The sequence below is a fragment of the Macaca fascicularis genome, chromosome 5 (genome assembly GCF_037993035.2).
Source record: "Macaca fascicularis isolate 582-1 chromosome 5, T2T-MFA8v1.1".
Lineage (NCBI taxonomy): Eukaryota > Metazoa > Chordata > Mammalia > Primates > Cercopithecidae > Macaca > Macaca fascicularis.
The window spans coordinates 173,249,669-173,272,074 of NC_088379.1; the positions used below are offsets into that span (position 1 = coordinate 173,249,669).

At 36.4% G+C, this 22,406-nt stretch overlaps 1 protein-coding gene across 1 annotated transcript in view; it reads right to left on the reverse strand.

Annotated features, from left to right (window-relative positions):
• Positions 1–22,406, reverse strand: part of DDX60L (DExD/H-box 60 like) — a 118,250-nt gene that overhangs the window by 56,177 nt on the left and 39,667 nt on the right. Inside the window, exons 11-22 of the mRNA XM_074040736.1 lie at positions 21,382–21,487; positions 20,854–20,969; positions 19,140–19,300; positions 15,723–15,983; positions 12,255–12,422; positions 11,161–11,310; positions 10,405–10,554; positions 8,902–9,021; positions 8,037–8,132; positions 5,418–5,533; positions 4,385–4,527; positions 4,128–4,237 (exon numbers count right to left, since the gene is read on the reverse strand). Coding sequence (XP_073896837.1) covers positions 4,128–4,237; positions 4,385–4,527; positions 5,418–5,533; positions 8,037–8,132; positions 8,902–9,021; positions 10,405–10,554; positions 11,161–11,310; positions 12,255–12,422; positions 15,723–15,983; positions 19,140–19,300; positions 20,854–20,969; positions 21,382–21,487 — 1,697 coding nt within the window. The remainder of the gene's footprint in view (positions 1–4,127; positions 4,238–4,384; positions 4,528–5,417; positions 5,534–8,036; positions 8,133–8,901; positions 9,022–10,404; positions 10,555–11,160; positions 11,311–12,254; positions 12,423–15,722; positions 15,984–19,139; positions 19,301–20,853; positions 20,970–21,381; positions 21,488–22,406) is intronic.

Sequence of the window (22,406 nt, forward strand, 5' to 3'; positions counted from 1 at the left end):
GGTGGGAAGTTAAAGTATATAGTTTTCATTCGTTTTTTTGTTTTTTGCAGTTGGTTGGTTGTACACGCAATCAGTGTTAAGTTGTCCTCAGTTGAGAATAATGGGTTATAACACAATATTTGCAAGGTTCATGGTAACTTCCTATCAAGAAACATACAACAGATACACAAAAAATAAAAAGCAAGAAATTAAAACATACCAACAGAGAATATCACCTCCACTAAAAGACAGGAAGAAAAGAAAGAAGAAAGAGACGACCACGAAACAACCGAAAAAAAAATAAATAAAAAACAAAATGGCAGGTAAGTCCTTATTTATCAGTAACAACATTGAATGTAAATAAACTAAACTCTCCAATCAAAAGACATGTAGTGGCTCAATGGATGAAAAAAAGATTCAATGACTTGCTGCCTACAAGAAATACACTTTACCTATAAAGATACACATGGACTGAAAATAAACAGATGGAAAAAAATATTCCATGCAAATGGAAACCAAAACAGAAAAGGCATAGCTATATTTAGACCAAACAGATTTCAAAACAAAAGCTATAAAAAGAGACAAAGAAGCTATTTATATAATGATAAGGGGGTCAATTCATTGGCAAGATATAACAATTATAAATATATATTCACCCAACACTGGACCACCCAGATATATAAGGCAAATTTATCTTAAAAATAGATATTTTAAATAGAGTTAAAGTAAGAGATAGACCCTGATACAATAGTAGCTGGAGACTTTATCACCTCACTTCCAGCATTGGACAGACCATGCAGACAGAAAATCAACAAAGAAACATCAGACTTAATCTGCACTATAGATCAAATGGACCTAATAGATATTTACAGAACATTTCATCCAATGGCTGCAAAATACACATTCTTTTTCTAAGCACCTGGATCATTTTCAAGAATAGACCATATGTTAGGTCACAAAACAAGTCTTAAAACATTCAACAAAAATTGAAGTAATATCAAGCATTTTCTCTGACCATAATGGAATAAAACCAGAAATCAATAACAAGACAAATTTTGGAAACTTTATGAACATGTGGAAATTAAACAATAGCCTCCTAAATAACCAGGTGGTCAATTAAGAAACTGAGAAGGAAATATTAAAATTTCTTAAAACAATAAAAACACAACATACCAAAACTTATGGTATACAGCAAAAGTGGTATTAAAAGGAAAGTTTATAGCTATAAGCAGAAAAACTTCAGTAAACAACCTAACTATGCATCTTACAGAACAAGAAAAGCAAGAACAAACCAAACCCAAAATCAACAGAATAAATTATAAATATCAGAGCAGAAATAAATGAAATTGAAACAGGAAACAATACAAACAATCAATAAAATGAAAAGTTTGTTTTTTAAAAAAGATAAATAAAATAGACAAACCTTTAGCCAGACTTAGAAAAAAAAGAGAGAAGACCCAAATAAATAAAATCAGAGGTGAAAAAGGAGACATTACAACTGATACCACAGAAATTCAAAGGATCATTAGAGGCTACTATAAGCAACTATATGCCAATAAATTGGAAAACCTAGAAGAAACTGATAAATTCCTAGACACAACCTGCCAAAATTGAACCACAAAGAATTCCAAAAGCTGAAGAGACCAATAACAAGAGATTGAAGCCATTATAAAAAGTCTCTCAGCAAAGAAAAGTCTAGAACCCAATGGCTTCACTGCTGAATTCTACCAAAATAGAGGAGTATTCCCTCCTCCTCCATTTTTCAGAATAGTCAGAGTAGTTTTGGAATTAGTTCTTTTAGAGAACTAACTCCTCTCTTCTTTAAAGAGAACTAATACCAATACTACTCAAACTATTAGTTAGTTTATTCTCTTTAAAGAAGAATTAATATCAATACTACTCAAACTATTCTGAAAAAGAGAGGAGGAGGGAATATTTCCAAACTCATTCTTCAATGCCAGTATTACCCTGATACCAAAACCAGGCAAAGACACATCAAAAAAAGAAAATTACAAGCCAATATCCCTAATGAATATTAATGCAAAAATCCTCAACAAAATACTAGCAAATTGAGTTTGACAACATATTAAAATGATATTTCATTATGACCAAGTGGGATTTGTCACAGTGACGCAAAAATGGTTCAACATACACAAATCAATGATATCACTAGAAAGACAAAATGATATGATCATTTCAGTTGATGCTGAAAAGTCATTTGATAAAATTCAACATCACTTTATGATAAAAATTCTCAAAAATTGTATATAGAAGGAACATACCTGAACACAATAAAAGAAATATACAACACACCCACAGCTAGTATCATACTGAATGGGGAAAAACTGAAAGCCTTTCTTCTAAGATCTGGAACATGACAAGGATGTCCACTTTCACCACTGTTATTCAATATAGTACTGGAAGTCCTAGCTAAAGCAGTCAGAAAAGAGAAAAAATGGGCATCCAAATTGGAAAGGAAGAAGTTAAACTATCATTGCTTTGAGATGATATGATTTTATGTTTGGAAAAACCTAAAGACTCCACCAAAATACTGCCATAACTGAGAAACAAATCCAGTAAAGTTTCAGGATGCAAAACCAATATACAAAAATCAGTAGCATTTCCATATGCCAACAGCCAACAATCTGAAAAAGAGATCAAAAAAGTAATCCCATTTACAATAGCTACAAATAAAATAAAATACTAAGGAATTAACCAAAGAAGTAAAAGATCTCTACAAAAGAAAACTATAAAACACTGATGAAAGAAACTGAAGAGGACACACACCAAAAAAGTAGAAAGATATTCCATGTTTATGGATTGGAAGAATCAATATTGTTAAAATGTCCATAGTACCCAAAGCAATCTATAGATTCAATGCAATTCCTATCAAATACCAATGACATTCTTTGCAGAAATACAAAAAGCAATCCTAAAATTTATATGGAACCACCAAAGGCCCAGAATAGCCAAATAATAATAATCCAATTCAAAAATCGGTAAAAGATCTCCATAACATTTCCCAAAAGAAGACATACAATGGCAAACAGGCATATGAAAAGGCCCTCAACATCACTGACCACTAGAGAAATGCAAATCAAAACTACCATGAAACATCATCTCACCTCAGTCAAAATGGCTTTCATCCAAAAGACAAGTAATAACAAATGCTGGCAAGGATACAGAAAAAAGAGAACCCTTGTACACTGTTCGTGGGAATGTAAGTTATAAAATCACTATGGAGAACAGTCTTAGAGCTTCCTCAAAAAACTAAAACTAGAGCTACCTTATGATCCAGCAATACCACTGCTATGTATATACTTAAAAAAAAAGGAAATCAGTATATCAAAGAGGTATCCAGACTCTCATGTTTATTGCAGCACCATTCACAATAGCCAAGATTGGGAAGCAACCTAAGTGCCCATCAACAAATGAATGAATAAAGAAAATGTGGTACTTAAATACAGTGGAATACCATTCAGCCATTAAAAAAAAATAAGATCCTATCATTTGCACCAACATAGATGGAACTGGATGTCATTATGTTAAGTGAAATAAGCCAGGCACGGAAAGAAAAACTTCACATGTTCTCACTTATCTGTGGGAGCTAAAAATTAAAACAATTGAATGCATGGAGACAGAGAGCAGAACGATGGTTACCAGAGGCTAGCAAAGATAGTGGGTTGGGTGGAAGAGGGAATGGTCAATGGGCACAAAAAAATAGATACAATAAATAAGATCTAGTATGCGATAGCACAACAGAGTGATTATAGCCAACAGTAATTTACTGTATATTTTAAAATAACTAAAAGATTAGAATTGGATTGTTTGTAACATAAGAAAAGATAAATGCTTGAGGTAATGGACATGTACCTCATTTAGTCTGATGTGGTTATTATGCATTGCATGTCTGTATCAAAATATCTCATGTGCCCCATACGTGTATACAGCTACTTTAGATGGCCACAAAATTAAAAATAAAAAATGTATTAAATTTTTAAAATAAATGAATAAGATAAAAGAATCAGTAAAAAAAGAAAAAGATTATCCGTACATGCTGCAATTCTATGAAGATTAATCGAGTCCCTTTCCAGTTGTGACATACACTAAAAATTCCACTAACAGGACAAATACGCTTTTATACTTACAGTATCTGTTGTTAGTGCAGCACAGGGATGCAAATGATCAAAATAAACATCATCATGTTTTACTGAACATATATGCTTCTCTAAATCATTGTCTCTCTCTTCACAGAGCACTAGATACGAAGAGCAAGAATATCCAAATTAATGGACATATAATTATTAGAATATGGATAACTTTGTAGTAAAATACAAAAATCCCTATAAAAAGCTTTATAGTAAAATATAAAAATATATAGTAAAACATAAAAAAATAAGCTTACCAAGTCTAACTTCATATGATTGATTTTTATATGAATTGTCTCGGAGAAAGTTGAGGCATTTGTCAGCCTGTTTTTCAGAAATAAATTTCTCTTCCATAATCTTGTCTGCCTGTTTCCAGTACTGTTTTACTGATTGCAGCCACCTTACAGAATAAACATGCATGTAATTTAAATAAAATATAGAAGTATTTATCAAGAACTTGGATATTTTAAACAAAGAAAATTTCATAAGTTTAAAAATGTAGTGCATGTGCTCTCAATTTAAACCACCTGAGTTTGAGTCCCAGCTCCATTACTTCAGAGCTGTGGACTTTGGGCAAATTCCTCAACTTCTCTGTGCCTCCATTTCTCTCAACATGGAAGATAACGAAAGTATCTTTCTAATATGGGTGTTGTAAGGCTTGAATGAGTTAATATACCTGCCACATAGAAAGCACTACGTGTTTGTTACCAGTGATGCTGTTGCTATCATTGTTGCTGTTACTAGGAAAAATCAAGTCTGGTAACAAAACAATACTTGATGTTCATATAATGCTTTGTTGTTCTTATGACTGCCATCTGCAAGGTCAATGACTGTGTCCCAGTTATTTCTATTTTAGCTTTAATTATTGGATAAGGACAAAGAAAGGGGGATACAACTCTCTTACTTCAGATGACATTTATTTGAAAATCTTTAGAAATTTTCCTACACAATTTCAGATCTGGCTATGGGAGACCTTGATTTTCTTTGGAGAAGATGTTTTCCTTCCCTAACTTCCAGGAAACATATCTTCAAAAAAACTTTAGAAAGTCAGACATGGTAATGTGCACCTGTGGTCTCAGCCACTCAGGAGGCTGAGGTGGGTGGATTCCTTCAGCCCCGGAGTTTAAGGCCAGTCTGGGCAACAAAGCGAGACCCCTAACGTTTCAAAGATTGGGTAACAAATTTATTTGAAAGTTATTATAGAAAAAACCTTCAAGACTTTAGACCATATAGACAGTATATAATTCAACCACTGAATATATAACTACCACTCTTTTTACCTATACCTACTCAGTGAGAAGAGTTGGGTTGTTTATGGTAGCTGAAAGAACCAAAAAGGGACATCGAATAATGACAAGGAGGAGCTCCCAAAATTTTGCTCCAACTTCTCTGCCAAGATAATGGACCTAGTAAAGAAAAAAAAATCAGTTGAAAAGTTGATGTCAAATGGTAAATAAAAAATAGAAGCATAAAATCATCATGCATATTTTTCCAGTTTCCTATAAATGACCTAACCTCAATAAAGTGAATGGTGATAAATTCAGACAATAGAGATCACTGACACTTAACTCTCTCCAATTTCCATAACTCATCCATTATTAATCCCTACAGATTCCAATTCCAAAAATCTATTTTGAAGCTATGTTTTTCTCTCCATTTTTTGTTGTCATTGAACACACCATCACCTGGCTTTCTACAATAGCCTTCTGATTTTTCTCTTAGCTTCCACTCTTTCTCTATACTTTCTTCACATCATAGCCCTAATGGTATTATTAAACAAAAATCAAATTAGACTACATCCCTAATTAAATCCCTACACTACTCTCCCAATGCATTTACAGCAAACTACAAGCTGCTTAACTGGAAGTGTAACTTCTTGCATGATCTTGCTTCTTCCCACCTTTCCAACCCCATCTCAGGCCACTTTCCCAGCCATGCACTCTGCTCCCAACATACTGGCCTTCTTTTCATTCCTTGAACACATGTGTTCCACCTGAGGGTCTTCACATATACAACCCTGCTACTTAAAATCCTCATCCACCTCTTACCTGACCATTCCTGCTTATCCCTGCAAAGCCCAGCTGAAGGTCATTGCCTCAGAAACACCTTTCCTGAGTACCTGCTCCGAAGTTGTTGTTCTTACTTCCCTTTGCTATTATCTTGGTGAAAACTGACTGATTTTTTTCTTCAGAGTTTGTATCACAACGTTTACTTATATTTTCATTGGTACATTTACTTATTTAATTGCTCTCTCCTTCACTAAACCACAAGGTCAGTACTGGCATACCAGGGAGAAAGCACAGTGCCTAGCACAGAGTAAATACTCAATTAACATCTATTGAATGAATGAATCAATTCTCTTTGGTTAAATAATGCAAATTAAGACTTAGAGAGGAGGTCCAAGTTTTAGTCTTAATTAAACAGAATACATCGTGACAATTGGGTCTCAGCTGGGAAGACTTACTAACCAAGCCTAGTAATAAATACATAAAGAAGAATGTTCTCATATCCATTCTGACTTTGATCTAGTCAGATAATTGCCCACTTTACCAAATGCTAATCTTATATTTTATATCAGCAGGCAATTTCTCTGAACTTCCTAGAATAAACAATTTTTAAAGCCTTCTTACCATCAAGTTCTGTGCATGTATAAATCAGAAAACCAAAGTTATTCACATTTTGATTTTTGTTTTGAGACACAGTTGCGCTATTGTTGCCCAGGCTGAAGTGTAGTGGTGTGATCTTGGCTCACTGCAACCTCCGCCTCCCAGGTTCAAGTGATTTTCCTACCTCAGCCTCCCAAATAGCTGAGATTACAGGAACACGCCACCATGCTTGGCTAATTTTTGTATTTTTAGTAGAGGCGGGGTTTCACCATGTTGGTCAGGTTGGTCTCGAACTCCTGACCTCAGGTGATCCACCCACCTCGGCCTCCCAAAGTACTGGGTTTACAGGCATGAACCACTGCGCCCAGCCTCATTACCCACGTTTTAACATCATTGTGCTTAGGCATTTTGAGATGAGACTACAATCTAAGGTTCTAGATCATGAAGATCAAGGATTTTGCTTTGTTTTCCCTTTAAACGGGAATGCTCAAAGTCAGCAACACACAATACAGCCTGATGCATAAAAGGAAACAGACTACTTTCAGGACAAAGAAAGCAGAATGGCAGCATGTCTGCCAGCTCCCAACTTCACACAAAAAAGGAATAGATTTACTACATAGGTTTGTCACCTAGTTTTCCTTTAAGTTGAAAATTCCTTGAAGCAACAAAATACAAAGCTTGAATTCTATTTACTGTTCTTTCCATTCATTTTGATAATAACATAGCTATGTCCTTCCAGATCTACACCATTCGCCACCTTGCTCTCTGGCCAATAAGTCTGATCTTGGGAATTGGCTCACCCAGCCTCCTTAGCTCTCTAGCTTCTACTGGGTTTGGCCAGTGGGAAGTGTAGGCAAGAAATGGGAAGGAGAGAAGACAATGAGCTCAAGGTCTTTGTTCTTTTGCTCTCTCTCCCTAAGAGGTCAACCTTGGCCAGCTGCGATTCTTCACCAAGGTCACTGTTCTTCTCAAAGAGACATATCTATAGAGTCTCTCTTCTGTTAAGGTTCATACTGCTTCCTCCTCCCTCCATCCTTACAGGATCGAAAGGCTTGTACTCTTCTGGACTACTGTACTTACCTTGTGGTTTCCCTTGTACAAACCTTTGTAAACAGCACCTTGGTAAAAACACTTTTCTAAAAATTATACTAATGTGAATATGCGATCTGTTTTCAGTTGGTACCCTGGCTGACGCACAACTTAGATAACTACCGTCACTGAAAAAGCCCCATATTCTTTAAATTACAAATTATAGTGTGTATGCAGACTAGAACATCAACCAGAGAACTAACACCAAACCTACCTCATCAAATATAACATATCTGATCCTTTCCACCCATTTTTGGCGATGAGGAGCAAGCAACAGGATTTCAAAACATTCCGGCACTGTAATAAGTACCTACAAATATGAACGATTAGTGTAGCTAACTTTATGGAGCATTAATTTTATATCAGGCATAGTAAAAGGAACCTACAAAATATGCTGCTGCTGCTGATAGCAGTTTCATTAAGATAACATTGCATCTTTGACATGTTTCATTTAAATCTTTACATTTATGAACATTTGGATTAATAAAAGTGAAAAAATAAAAGCTTCTACTCTGTAATGATGGTTTTACATTTTGTTTAGTCTTAAATGTCTACTTGGTGAATTCAATAAGGGAGACAATCTATCTTAATCTATGATTTACCTATTGACGGGTCCACTGTCAACACACAATCTTTTTGAGACAAGTTTTTATTATGAGGATCCATAAACATCATTCACAAGAACTGGCAATTTTGAATGGAAACAAAAAGTTGGGTAGTCATTCAGTAATGCATTGGATTTGTCAAATCTACTTGAATCCGTTTCTAAGTTATAACGAAATATCATAACTTTCTATTTGAAATTTCAGCTCACAATGTGAGTATCCTTAGAGATGGTGAGCCTAGTTCTTACTTTTTAGAGTAGAACAACCTTAAATTTTCCTTAGAGCAATTTCATTTTCTTTATATTATTATTATTATTATTATACTTTAAGTTCTAGGGTGAGCAATTTCATCTTCTTTGTGAATTCAGTGAAATGATTTCTATAAGGGCTTGTGCTTTGCAGATTCCCAGCAAAACAGTTATATAAGTACTGCTCTATAAATTGATAATAAACTCATTAATTAGTATGTCATACCTGACAGTTTAGTACATTGTAACGATAATCTCTTGTGAAAGCACCACATAGAGTTCTGCCGGCAGGCAACGTTTTAGTAAAACGATTCTCAACAGTTGCAGCCACTTGACCAACAAAGGACTGATTGACAAGAAAAAAAAAAAAAAAAAAAAAAACCATTAGTCACTCAGTAGAGAACAGATATATAAAACCTTGAGGACAACAGAATCCACACACATACACATACACATTCACACACACACATTCACACACACATTCACATACACACACACACTCACACACTTTAATGAAAATGAAACAAAGAAGTAGGGAAAAAATACAGAGAGTAGTGAAATTATTTGATACCACTGAGTATTCTCTTGGATCGTCCTTGATTTTACACACACACACACACGAGATAGAGATTACATATTGTGTATATGGTGATAATGAGCAAATGAATGACTTTCTATTGAAAATCAATATTTTCTATTTTCATTGACTTTCTATTGAAAGTTCATGATTCCCGGTATACCACCATTGCTCTGCCTGGGATCCTCCTAGTGCTCTCTCTGCCTCTGTTTGTCAGAATCCTTTCTTATTTAAGCTCCTGCAACTTGTTGCCTAAAAGAGGCAAAGAGTCCATGTGGCCTTCTCTTAAATTTTTCAGCCTCTAGGATTCCCCTTCTATTGTTTTGAGCTTAACTATAATTATATAAAAAGATGTTTGGTGTCTCTTATCCAGCATTTCAGATATTTTACACAAAGAGATTTCTCTGTTGACCTATATGGCCATATTGCTGGAAATGGAAGTCATATATGTCTGTCTGTGTTTTTTAACTGAAACAATATTAATTAAAAGCAAAACACAAATCTTCATAATTATAATCATAGCATACCACTCCGAGGGAGGGAGTGAAAAGGAAAAAAGGAAAGGGGGGAGAGAAAGGGAAATAACTTAAAATGTAAATTTTTTAAAAAAGTAATCCTTAAAAATACTATATAGTCATCATTTTTACATTCTTGATAGTGAAATATTTTCTAAAAATAAGTAAAATTGCAGTAGCTATAAATGAAAATATTAATGTATTAGACAAAATGAAAATATCAAAAATAGTTTCTTGGCCGGGTGCAGTGGCTCACACCTGTAATCCCAACACTTCAGGAGGCCAAGGTGGGTGGATCACCTGAGGTCAGGAGTTCGAGACTAGCCTGGCCAACATGATGAAACCCCATCTCTACTAAAAATTCAAAAATTAGCCAGGCATGGCAGTGGGTGCCTATAATCCCAGCTACTCAAGAGGCTGAGGCGGGAGAATCACTTGAAAATGGGAGGCAGAGGTTTCAGTGAGCCAAGATCGTGCCACTGTACTCCGGCCTGGGTAACAGAGCAAGACTCCGTCTCAAAAAAATAAAATTAAAATAAAATAAAATAGTGAATTAGATCTAGAATGTGACCATGTGCATTCTTTTTAAAGGAATGTTCAGGAATGAAAGAAAAAATGAAAGTCACTCAAGCACTACCTTTGCAGGCGCAATGTACACGACCACCCCGTCATCGCTCTCCCTCAGCACTTTCTCCATGCAGTAGTAGGAAGCATAGGTTTTTCCTGCTGACACTGGGGCAACAATCACTGCTGACTCATTCTTATCCACCACATCCAGGAGTTCCCGCTGCAGGGTACAAAGCGTTCAAGAAAGTGAACAGCATGTTACCAAAACACAGACAGTATCCTTTGTACCTTCTGTCTCCTGCACCCGTATTATGCTACCTTTGGGGGAACTCCCTGAACCCCTGAAGATTACGTCTAGTGAACACTTGAAGGATTCAGGAAAATGCCTGGATTACTCATGCCATTCCCTCAGAAAAGAGATTTTGTTTTACATTTTGGCCTAGAGAGAAGGTTTCATTTCTGCAAAATCAAAAGCGAGACTGAGTAAAACACATTTTCCCATTAGAAAACACTTTTTCTAATTTTCATTGAGCAAGTACAGAAAGAAATTTCAAAAATTGAGTGCTAAAAACTAGTAATGCCACATTAGCATGCCTTCACATACAAACAGGTATCAGTGTAACTTCCACTGATGGTGAAAATAAAGAGGCCAAGAAGGGGAAGAAGTGATTGATTTCTCATACTCTGGTTACACTCTCCAGGCACCGGAGAGGAAAGGCATTAAACAAGATTAAGAAGTTTATGCAAAATTTAACATGTAGAGACACAGTAAGGAAAAGTTCTGAAGTCACACTGATTAGAAAAGTACAATGTTTGTTGTCATTACCTGCCATGTGTTGGGAATAAAATCCTGGATCCTGGGATCCGGATTTTTTCTTTCATCTCGTATCAAGTAATGGCCCATGTATTGCAGTTGAAACCGAGCTGGTCCAATGTCAATGGAGTATTTCTTCTTCTTTTTGTCATCTCCTATCATCTGTTATTATTTTCATATATTATTTGAAATTCAAAATTGAATAAACATTTATTAAATATCCACTGAGCACATTCTATGCACAAGGCATTTTTACTATCTTTTTTTTTGTTGTTGTTGTTGTTTGAGACAGGGTCTCGCTCTGTCACCCAGGCTGGAGTGCAGTGGCACAATCATAGCTCACTGTAGCCTTGAACTTCTGGGTGCAAGTGATCCTCCTGCCTCAGCCCCACCACTCCCTATCCCACCCCCTGGCTGAGTAGCTGGGACTATAGGCACATGCCATCAACTGTGGTTAATGTGTGTGTGTGTGTGTGTGTGTGTCTGTGTGTGTGTGTCTGTGTGTTGTATAGACAGGGTGTTGTCATGTTGCCCACACTGGTCTTGAACTCCTGGGCTCAAGTGATCTGCTCACCTTGACCTTCCAAAGTGCTGAGATTACAGGCATGAACTAACATGCCTGGCCTACTATGCTTTTAAATAGTGTAATATTGCAGTAAGAAGAGTTTTATCACCTAAAATATTATTCTTGGGAAAAGTAAAATAGCAGATATTAACGTTAAAAAAAGTTCATCCTGGAATTGGAACCTGGAACCCTATTGAAGATCATTCTTCAATCTCACTACATTACGGTTTTTAGATTGTGCTAGAATTATGTATAGGATTCATTCCTATTATGGAGGGTTGAAAGTGGCATCTGGACATCATCTAGTATTTAATTTCTGTTTTCAGAAAGCATCTGTACAAATTTTCTAATTTTAATTTACTTCAAAGTTTGTCAGGTAGGTTATTAATAAATAATCTCAAATCTATTATTTTATAAACTATAATCAGAGTAAACATATTCAATTGATAACTCTATATGTGAGATACTTTATTAGACTTATTATTCTTCTGTATTAAAATTGAGTAAAAATTTAAAGTATAAGAAATTCTAGTTCTCTTACCAGAGTTGGATCCAAAGAGTTTGCCAAATCATTAAAGCCTAAATATTTAAGGCATTTAGCTATATATTGATGATGTTCAGCTTCCAAAATTTCTGGGTATCTCTCCAGAAGTGAATGAATCCTTTTCATCATTTGAACAGCTATACTTAAATCTTTTGAAATTGCCTTGTTAAAGAAACAATAAAATTGTTACAAAGAACATCAGAAATAACTGCTTGATCACTCATGACAATCATTGAGTTAATCAATTAACTTCATTTGATTAAACCTCACTATTTTACTTGACTTAAAGGGGATTTTAGAGCATTAAAAACTAAAACTCATGATTAAATTAAATTAATACTCCTTCTACCCACATTTAATTATCATCTTAAGTAACTTAGACATAGCTGGGTAAGTATAGGCAAAAAAGAAAAGAAACAAACTTTGTGATTTCCAGCAGAAATAAGAACCATTGAAACTGAGCTCTGTACACATTTCCAGAGAAAAATAACACAATAACCCACATATTATTTCTGTGTCGTCTTCTCTTGTTTATAGGAAAAAGTCCTATGATTTTAGACGCCTGACCAAAACATGAGCAACATTTATCAAGGCCTACTCTTGACCACATACAGTACTTGTATTTATGAAACCATCAGCAGAACCCCTCAATTATTGAGGGCTAAGATACAACCTCACTGCATCCCAATCATTCTATCCAGACTCTCCTAAGCCCTTCTATTACCTCCTGTTCACATATAACCTCTTTATCTCTATCCCACTACTAACCATTCCATATAAAGTCAGGGCTCTTTATCTTCTTTCCTCTTTGTCAAGAAATATCTTCTTTCTTGACAAATACTACTGAGTAACTGCTTATGCAGACCACCAATGTATGCTTTAAGGAAGTACAAATGAAATTTAAGACGGAGGTCTTACATCCAGGAACCTTCAGTCTAATTGGAGAACAAGGGATTAGTGTTGAAACAGATCAGTAAAATATCTAAGTGATTTACAATTCAGGGTCCAAATGGAGTGATAGAAGCAGTGTTATGTGAGCAGGAGAAGTTGGGAGGACTCCACAAGAGGGTGGCCTTGAAGGACACACTGAATTTAAGCCAATGAAGACAGGCAGGAGAACATCTGTAGCAGAAACTGATCATTACCTCCTCAACATCCATTCTCACCCAATGCTTTCTTATAAATACCCATACTAATGGATACTGCAACATGTCCCATTCAAAGTTCACATTTTCTAATCTGTCTGTGGTTTGTTGTGGTTTTGTTACTAAGTTTGGCCATTAAGAAGTAAGCAGAAATTGGTGGAATTTCTGGGATTAAGGCTCCTTACATAGAAGAAATACAGCATGAATGTACAAATTTGCCCTTTTTTCTTCTTTTTACTTTGTTCTGGAATACAGTTATCATGACTGTAGCATCAGTCGCCAACTGCATTCATGACATAACTTTAAGAATACAACTCATGCACTAAAAACGGTATAATATGATGATAGCAGAGCCTAAGTTCCCAGTGACACTGAACTGCCTATCTCTGGACTTCTTTCACATGAAAGAGAAATAAACTATCTTTTTTAAGCCACTGTTAATTCCTATCTCTGTTTATAGCTAATGGCAATTCCTATCTGATATGGCATCATGGATAAGTAAAAACACATATGCTAAAGCTTAGAGATGAAAATGAGCATGGTCTCTGACAGCCCACTGAGGCACTGGCTTTGCTGGGAAGTAGAATAGAGACGTGAGCATGACTACAGAGTCACGTGGCCACACATGAAAAGGGTCTGAGTAGGAGATACTCAAGACAGGGTGATCAACCACAACTTGAAGAGGAATTGTCAGCTTGGTCTAGCATCAAAATCACATATCTCAAGCTGGGCACAGTGGCTCAGGCCTGTAATTCTAGCACTTTGGGACACCCTGGCAGATGGATCACCTGAGGTCAGGAGTTCGAGACCAGCCTGGCCAACATGGCAAAACCCTGTCTCTACTAAAAATACAAAAATTAGCCAGGCATGGTGGCAGTTGCCTGTAATCCCAGCTACTCAGGAGGCTGAGGCAGGAGAATCACTTGAAGCTAGAATCCGGGAGGGGGAGGTTGCAGTGAGCTGAGATCGCTGCCCTGCACTCCAGCCTGGGCGACAGTGAGACTCTGTCTCAAAGAAAAGAAAAAAAAAAAAAAATCACGTATCTCTTCTCAGTTTTTTTCTGATTCTTTCCCTTAGTTACCTCTTCCACAATTCAGTCTTCAGGAAAATAAGTAATAAAAGCACACACTGTAAGTCATGTGAGGACGTAATACCTGAAAATAATATGCACACATCATTTCTGCTACATATTTCACCAAAATCATTCTTTACTGCCAGTTGGAGACATTGATACAGGAGGGCACGGGGAGCCACAGAAATTTGAGGGAGCACTTAGAATGGTAGGCAGACAGGGCCTGTTTCAACCCAGTTCCCTCCCTGCCAGCCCACAGTGTGGAAATGGTTGTGCACCGTTACCTAGGACTGCAGGTGCTATTGGGCATCTATTCCCCCATAGCTAGGGCTCTCAAGGAATTCTGGCAACCATCCACTTCCCTGCTCTTGTCAAAAACTAGGAAAGGGCTGAGATTTTATCCTATTTACAAGTTAGCAATTTAGTCTTTCATAGTCTCATGGTTGCTGGCAAAAGACATGAGACTCCTGGGTCAGAGACAAAAGGCTTTATTATCATGGCACAGGAAACAATACAACGTACATCATGTATATGTCGGTTCCCCTTGTGGTCCATGGGGGAGATATAGAGCCCAGGCAGAAACCACACAAAGTAGGTTTATGTCACAGCTAAGGAAATCTTCGCTTAGAAAACCAAAATATTTTATAATGAGTCTCAGGTAAAACCTGCGTCTTTGCCCTGGAAGGAAATGTAATCTTTATTAACTGGACAGTAAACAAACTTGGCCTTTGCCCTAGAGAGAAACACAATTTCTTCCTTCCAAGCCTGTTCACTATACAAACATACTTAAAAAGACAGTCTGGAAGTGAAACTGTCAATGCCTCTACAGGTTAGGTGGGCAGAAACATGGAAAAACCAAAGGAGAATCACCTCTCAACAGCAGCTTCACATCTCCCTGGTGCTGACAGCTTTCCTTCTCTGATAGGCCCTGTTGCTGCTGCTGAGCCTCACCTTGCTTTGCGGATCCCCTTAATTCTCTCCACACTTTTGGAAAGAGTTTTTTCTTTATACTCTCCTCATTTCTTTTTGAATGTGCCATCTTTTCCCTATTGGGACCCTCTGTCTAACCTCTGCAATTCCACTTTCTTGTCTGCAAAATATAATAATAACTATCCTAAAGGGTCACGTTGAGAATAAAATCAGACAATGGATTGTACGAAGTTTTAGCACAACCATGCATTCAGTAAATATGTTAACATCATTAATATTTTCATCACTACTCTTTATCCATAGAGTATGGAGTCCCATACCTTCACCTTGGCAATGTTCTTTCCATGCTTTAAAGCAGGCAATTAATCCTGATATTTCAACTCCACATTTCACTGAATTACTTGCACATGATGTCAAATATTCTTCCAATTTCCTTATTCCAGAATGTAAATTCATCTTCATCTCCTCTTCAATAGAAAACAGCAGATCATCCTTTTGCTGATCTTTGTTCTGGTCTTCTTTGAGAAATGACTTCTTCTTCTTCTTCTTCTTTTTGGTAATTTTGGAGGGTTTGGTATTCTGCTCAATAATAAAAGGAACATATGAAACAAGTGGGAAAATTCCATTATGACATTTCACTAGTAAGATTATGTTTTGTTCATTTACTGAGGATTCTCGCCATCATTCTACTCTTGCACAGGCAAGAATTCTTAATGTCTTTTCTTAAAATTAAAGTCTGTGTGATGCAAACCTACTTAAACTTCAATATAAATGTAAATTGCCTCTTACTGCAGAAGATTTTCTAGATTTCTAAATGGTGTAGATTATTAATAAAGGAGTAAATGGAAGAAAACAAAGAAGAGAAAGAGTAGCCACTGAGCTTGACTGTAGGGGAGCTTCTTGGAGATTTGGAACTTAATTAATTTATTCATTCTCCACCCCACAAAGCATTTTGGGCCTCCCAGATCCCGCTCACTCTTTGGAGACTCATGTTGAAAAACACCAATGGTCTAAGCAGACAATTAGTCAATATGGGGAAAAAAACAGAAATCCCACTGGAAAATGGAGGAATCACACACACTTAGTGGGGTGGTAATTTTTCCCACCCCTCCCCTAACTAGATTAAACATTTAATTCCCATTTTGCTTCTATTTCAGTGTAGAGGATGCTCCTAGGCCTCATGCTACCAACATAACAGAACTGAACAAGCTCACATCGCTTCCTGGCCCCGCAATTAGCGCTACCAAAGGAGCAGAGGTGCACAGCCTGGGACCCAAGGGCCAGCCTCGGGCACAGGGCTTGGCAAAGGACTCAGCTGGGTGAGGCCCTTGCACAAGAGCTGTAGAAGGTGGTTGCTTCAGGATGCTGTATTCACTTTGATCCTTATGCTTGAAGTCAAGCCTGGACCTTTGCCTGAGCCAGCCCCACCTGGCCACCCTCAGCCCAGAGGAGGTTCGGACTGTGGGCTGAGGTGGAGCCTCTACAGTTGAAAGTATGTGTTCTGTGGCTAGATGGGCCCTTAAATAGCTCTAGGAGAGAGACCTACCAGCAGTGCTAAGAAACCTACAGCATAATTAGTGATAACTGTTACCTAGAATGGCTTTGAGGAGATATCCTCTCACTGATATATAAGATTTCCTTGTAGCCTTTGCAACTTCAGCCTGGTTAACGAATTCACAGTCTGGCAAGGAAAAGGAAGACTCTAGATCTCTGATTAAGAATTTTCTGACATTAGTGGGAAAGAGAAATGTTTCATATTTTGAATCTTTTCCTTCTGGAGCTTTTATGTTTCATTCTCCAAAAACATTCCCTTTCCTACTCCAATTAGGGTAAGGCAGCCATAATAAGTGCCATCGGTCATCAATAGTTTGGTTTGTGCTCTTTCACTTATTTAGCATGGTTGACCTCAGGAAGGGGATTTACCAAAGCAAATAAATGCCTTTCCTTAATTCCCATCCATGAGGCCAAGAGAGAAGTACTGAAGCCTAATGAAATCCCCTCTGATGAAGAATGATGGCAAAGTAGTACCTCCCCAAGCAGAGCCATAAAATCTACCATTTGTTCAGTTATAAACACTATCATTTGTATTACCTGATACTTTTCCACATTACTTTTTTATTTTATTTTTTTTAATTATAGGGATTCTAAGTTTGTAAACAAGCATGGTCTAGTGTAAAGCCAGGAAGAAAAAGAAAATAGTTATGGAGGATTCCTTTCAAGAAGACCTGGTCTTACCTTTAATATAAACAAAAGTCCAAGACAGATTAATGGCATAAATGACTTAAAAACATAGACAGTTTTCAAAAATCAGGCAAAATAATAAAGCTGATGGAAATTTTAGGCCTATTTTTGCCACCTCTATGTAAAAAGATTTTCACTGTAATTAAACTAATACATGAAATTTTTTTTTTTTTTTTTTTTTTTTTTTTTTTTTTTGAGACACAGTCTTGCTCTATCACCCAGGCTGGAGTGCAGTGACATGATCTTGGCTCATTGCAACCTCCGCCTCCTAGGTTCAAGCAATTCTTCTGCCTCAGCCTCCTGAGTAGCTGGGATTACAGGCACCCACCATAATGCCCGGCTATTTTTTGTATTTTTAGAGGAGATGGGGTTTTGCCACATTGGCTGGCCAGGCTGATGTTGAACTCCTGACCTCAGGTGATCTGCCCACCTCAGCCTCCCAAAGTGCTGGAATTACAGGTGTGAGCCACTGGACCCAGATCACAAACATTTCTTTTAACTTAAATTTGACTTTTCTAAATCCAAGCGTGTAATCCTTTAATGCTTTGTTATCAGAAAATCTATCTTTTCTTATTCTAAAAAGGATAGAATACTAGATTTTATGTAATCTTCTTAGAATTTCTAACAGCAAGCAAGTAAAATAACTCATTTGCAAGTGATATGATTTGGGTCTGTGGCTCCCCCAAATCTTATGTAGAATTGTAATCCCCAGCATTGGAAGCAGGGCCTGATGGGAGGTGACTGCATCATGGGGAGGGGGTTTCTGATAAATGGTTTAACACCATCCCACTCGGTGCTGTTCTCATGATAGTGAATGAGTGACTTGTGCAAGATCTGGTTGTTTAAAAGTATGTAGCACCTCCCCAACATTTCCTCCTACTCCAGTCATGTGAAGTGCTGTCTCCTCCTTTGTCTTCTGTCATGATTATAAGTTCCCTGAAAGCTGGGTGCAGTCACCCACACCTGTAATCCCAGCACTTTGGGAGGCTGAGGTGGGTGGATCACCTGAGGTCAGGAGTTCGAGATCAGCCTGGCCAACAGGATGAAAACCTGTGGTTACTAAAAATACCAAGAATTCGCTAGGCATGGTGGTGGGTGCTTGTAATCCCAGCTACTTGGGAGGCTGAGACAGAAGAATTGCCTGAACCCAGGAGGCGGAGGGTGCAGTGAGCTGAGATCGCGCCACTGCACTCCAGCCTGTGCAACAAGCAAAACTCCGTCTCAAAAAAAAAAAGAAAAAGAAGTTCCCTAAGGCCCAGAAGCTGATGCCACCATGCTTCCTGTACAGTCTGCAGAACTGTGAGCCAATTAAACCTTTTTTCTTTATAAATTACCCAATCTCAGGTATATCTTTCTAGCAATATGAGAACGGACTAAGAGAGTTAGCAAACGTGAGAAAGAAGAGCATGGAAGACACCTCTAGAGACAAATATGAGCCTAAAGAAAGCAAAACAACATCAAAGAAAAAAATTAGGTAAAATATATGAGATCTACCTGTAACATTTTACCACTGGCACCACTGGAATCCTCCTTTGGCTGAGTAGTTTGAGTTACAATGACTTTTGTAGAGATTGATTCTAACGATTTCCCATAAAATTGCTGGTAATCCTGATTCTTTTTCAGGAAATCAAGAACTTGAGGATCTCTAGATTGTTCTGAAATAGAAAGACTTAAAATGTAAACACGTATTTTAAAATATTGTTATATATGTGTAGCCACATATTATTTTTTTTTTACTCCAAATAATAATTCAGTATTTGCCAATGAGATCAGACTACCATATGCTGACAAAACAATTCCTTATATTATTTGAAGAAGAGAGAGGACAAAGCTCTGCTAATGTCCCGCTCCAAGTACATGGACATTGCCCCTGTCATTTGGCAGGAGAAGAGAAGAAGAGGCAGGTTGGGGACAGTATGATAGCACATTCACCTAGAACAATGGTCTACAAACTAGGTCCACATGGTCAAATCTGATCAGTACATTTTTTTGTAATTGGTTACACTCTAAATGATTATATTAGTACCTACATCATGCTCTCAATTTTTGTCTCTTGGTTTGCAAAGCCTAAAATATTTATTACTTAGACCTTTCAGAAAAAGATGGTTGACCCCGGACCTAAAACATTCTGTTTGCATTCCTAAAAAGGAAAACCTCTACTTCTGGTCACAGATATTTAGGAGCTTACAGTTCACAGATGCTGATACCAATTATCTTGCACCATGCAAAAATTCAAATGACAGAAAATTCCAGGAAGCAAGGTTAGACTCACTTAAGACCTAGGAACACTCTTTACAAACGTAAAAGATATAATAAACAAGCTGGCGTTTTGTTGTTTTGGATGTTGTTGCTTTTTCTGTGTTTGTGTATGTGATCACAAATCAAACCACTCTGGAAGCACACCATGCAGAATCTTGGAAGACACTTAAATAAACAGACTTCTTCCTATATGCAATTGGCATGCTTACTTGACTTATTTCTACATCCTTCTGAAAAGTTTTACTAGTTCTGAAAAGGGTGGAAATAAACATGGGACTGGAGAAAGACACTAAAAGAATGAACCAGGAAGAAAAGATCTATGAATTCCTTTCCTTATGACCTATTTTTAATTGTTTTATGGGCTTTACTTTTTGCAGATTCAACCCCTCCTCATTACTGAGTTTTCATGGGCACAAGTATGCTGGTACTTGGCAGCATGCAATCAACTAGACAATAGTTTGGCAGGAAAAGAGCTAAAATTGTAGGAAGACTATGGCTGTATCAGCATATTTACTTCAAGGTATGGACAGATTCCTAAAACCATCAACTATCTTTCCCACTTAAACAGCATCTGATATTTTCATGACAATACTATGCATATGTATGTCCTTAAAAGATTAATAAATGTCTATTTGAATTAACAGATACATCTGCATGCATACGTACATATGCACACCAGATAATATAGTGGGATTTTTTTCAGACAGCATGCTTCCTACAGTGTCTCTTCAATTGTGTATATATATATAGTGGGCGTGTATACATATGTATATATAGAGTATATATTGTATATAGAGATCTCATTCAAAATATTGTATTATATATAATATATAGATAGATCTCATTCAAAATATAACGTGTTTACAATGTAATGTCTTTTCACTGTTAATAAAAAGAGCAGCAAAGGCAATTCGTATAAGCTCTATTTTATTGTGATTACAGAGCTCACCATCAATGTGACATTTGATCCTGTCATAGTCGTCACTAAGGAGTCTTTGAGCATGCCAGTGCAAAAGTTCATCAGATGTCTTTTCTTTAAACTGTGAAGGAACAATTGGATCATCACTGTAAAAATAAATAAATAATTTTTTTTAAATTTTTGCACAAACTTCAGGCTATAATATAGAAATCAAAAAATCTCTTTTTCTATTTCTGTGATATAATATGGGTCACAAAATCTCAAAGACATAAAACCCCTGAATTTCTGTCATTCTTGTAACAGTCACATCCATATCAACAACTATGTAGTAAACTTTATAGCTGAAGTAATTTTATTATATGTTCAAAATAACATAGATATTTATATAATCATATTGCCATACCAGATGTTACAATCACTTAAATGTATTATAGTCACATTATATAGAATTTACCATATCCTGATATGATATATTACACAGACATTTTGATGAGTCATTCATTTCACTAGTATTTTAGAGTTAATGGCACTAAATCAGGTACTTCGTTAACTCTATACCTCTTTAGAATAGGCAAATCCTTCATCATATCTCCAACAAACTCATCAATTACAGAAGATGTCATTGGAATAAAACCCACACTAGGCATCTTTTCCAAGGAGATTTCTGAAAACAAATACAAATTTGAGAGGAAAGGTGTAACTATCCGATATGAATTTTGAACATTATTTTTAAAATTTCAAATGCATAATATTTTACATAAATTTTATTAAAGTTTACCAAGTTAGAGCTTCCAAATGAGATATTCCTCAAAGAAAACATGTTATAGCAAGCCAGTATATTAAAAATTAGTATATAGCCATTTATATATGTATGTAGATGGTAACAGATCATTAGATAGACGAATATGTAGGTTTTCCATTTCCAAATACTTATTCTTTTTTATTATTTCACAATATGAATAATGAGTCACAGTATAGTAATAACAGCACTTGAAAAAAGAAGCATCACTCAGAATTCACCTACATAAAAGTCTCCACGAAAATTAAATGACAAAAATAGGAAAAAATTAATAATACGAGTATTTTATGTGTCACCAAATATTCTTTAGAGTAATTTTTAAATTTAGCTTTGACTAGAGAATTTTTAAATTTAGCTTTGTTCAAAACTATAGATGAAAAAATACAATCCTTCTCCTTCCTCATTCCTAAATTCTGGGCAATATCCGTCTGCCAATGTATCCACAATTCCCACTTGCATTCCTCTTGCATCTCTCACTTTCCCTTGGGACTATTTCCTTCTTCCTGAATTGTATCATATACAAATATTTTTAATGAGGATATGGTGCTAGTTAACTCAGTTCTCGTGCATCTGAAAATATCTATATTATTTCCTCATTCATAAGTTATACTTATGCTGGTTATACTATCCCCCAACAACCATTATTTTGTCTCGTTACTTAAAAGATATTATTTCATTACCATCTTGTGTTCATTGTTATTGTGGAGAAGTCTACTAGCAATTTAACTTTTATGTCTTTGTAGGTAACTGTTTTCTTTCTAATTCTTAACTTCGTTTTTGGTAT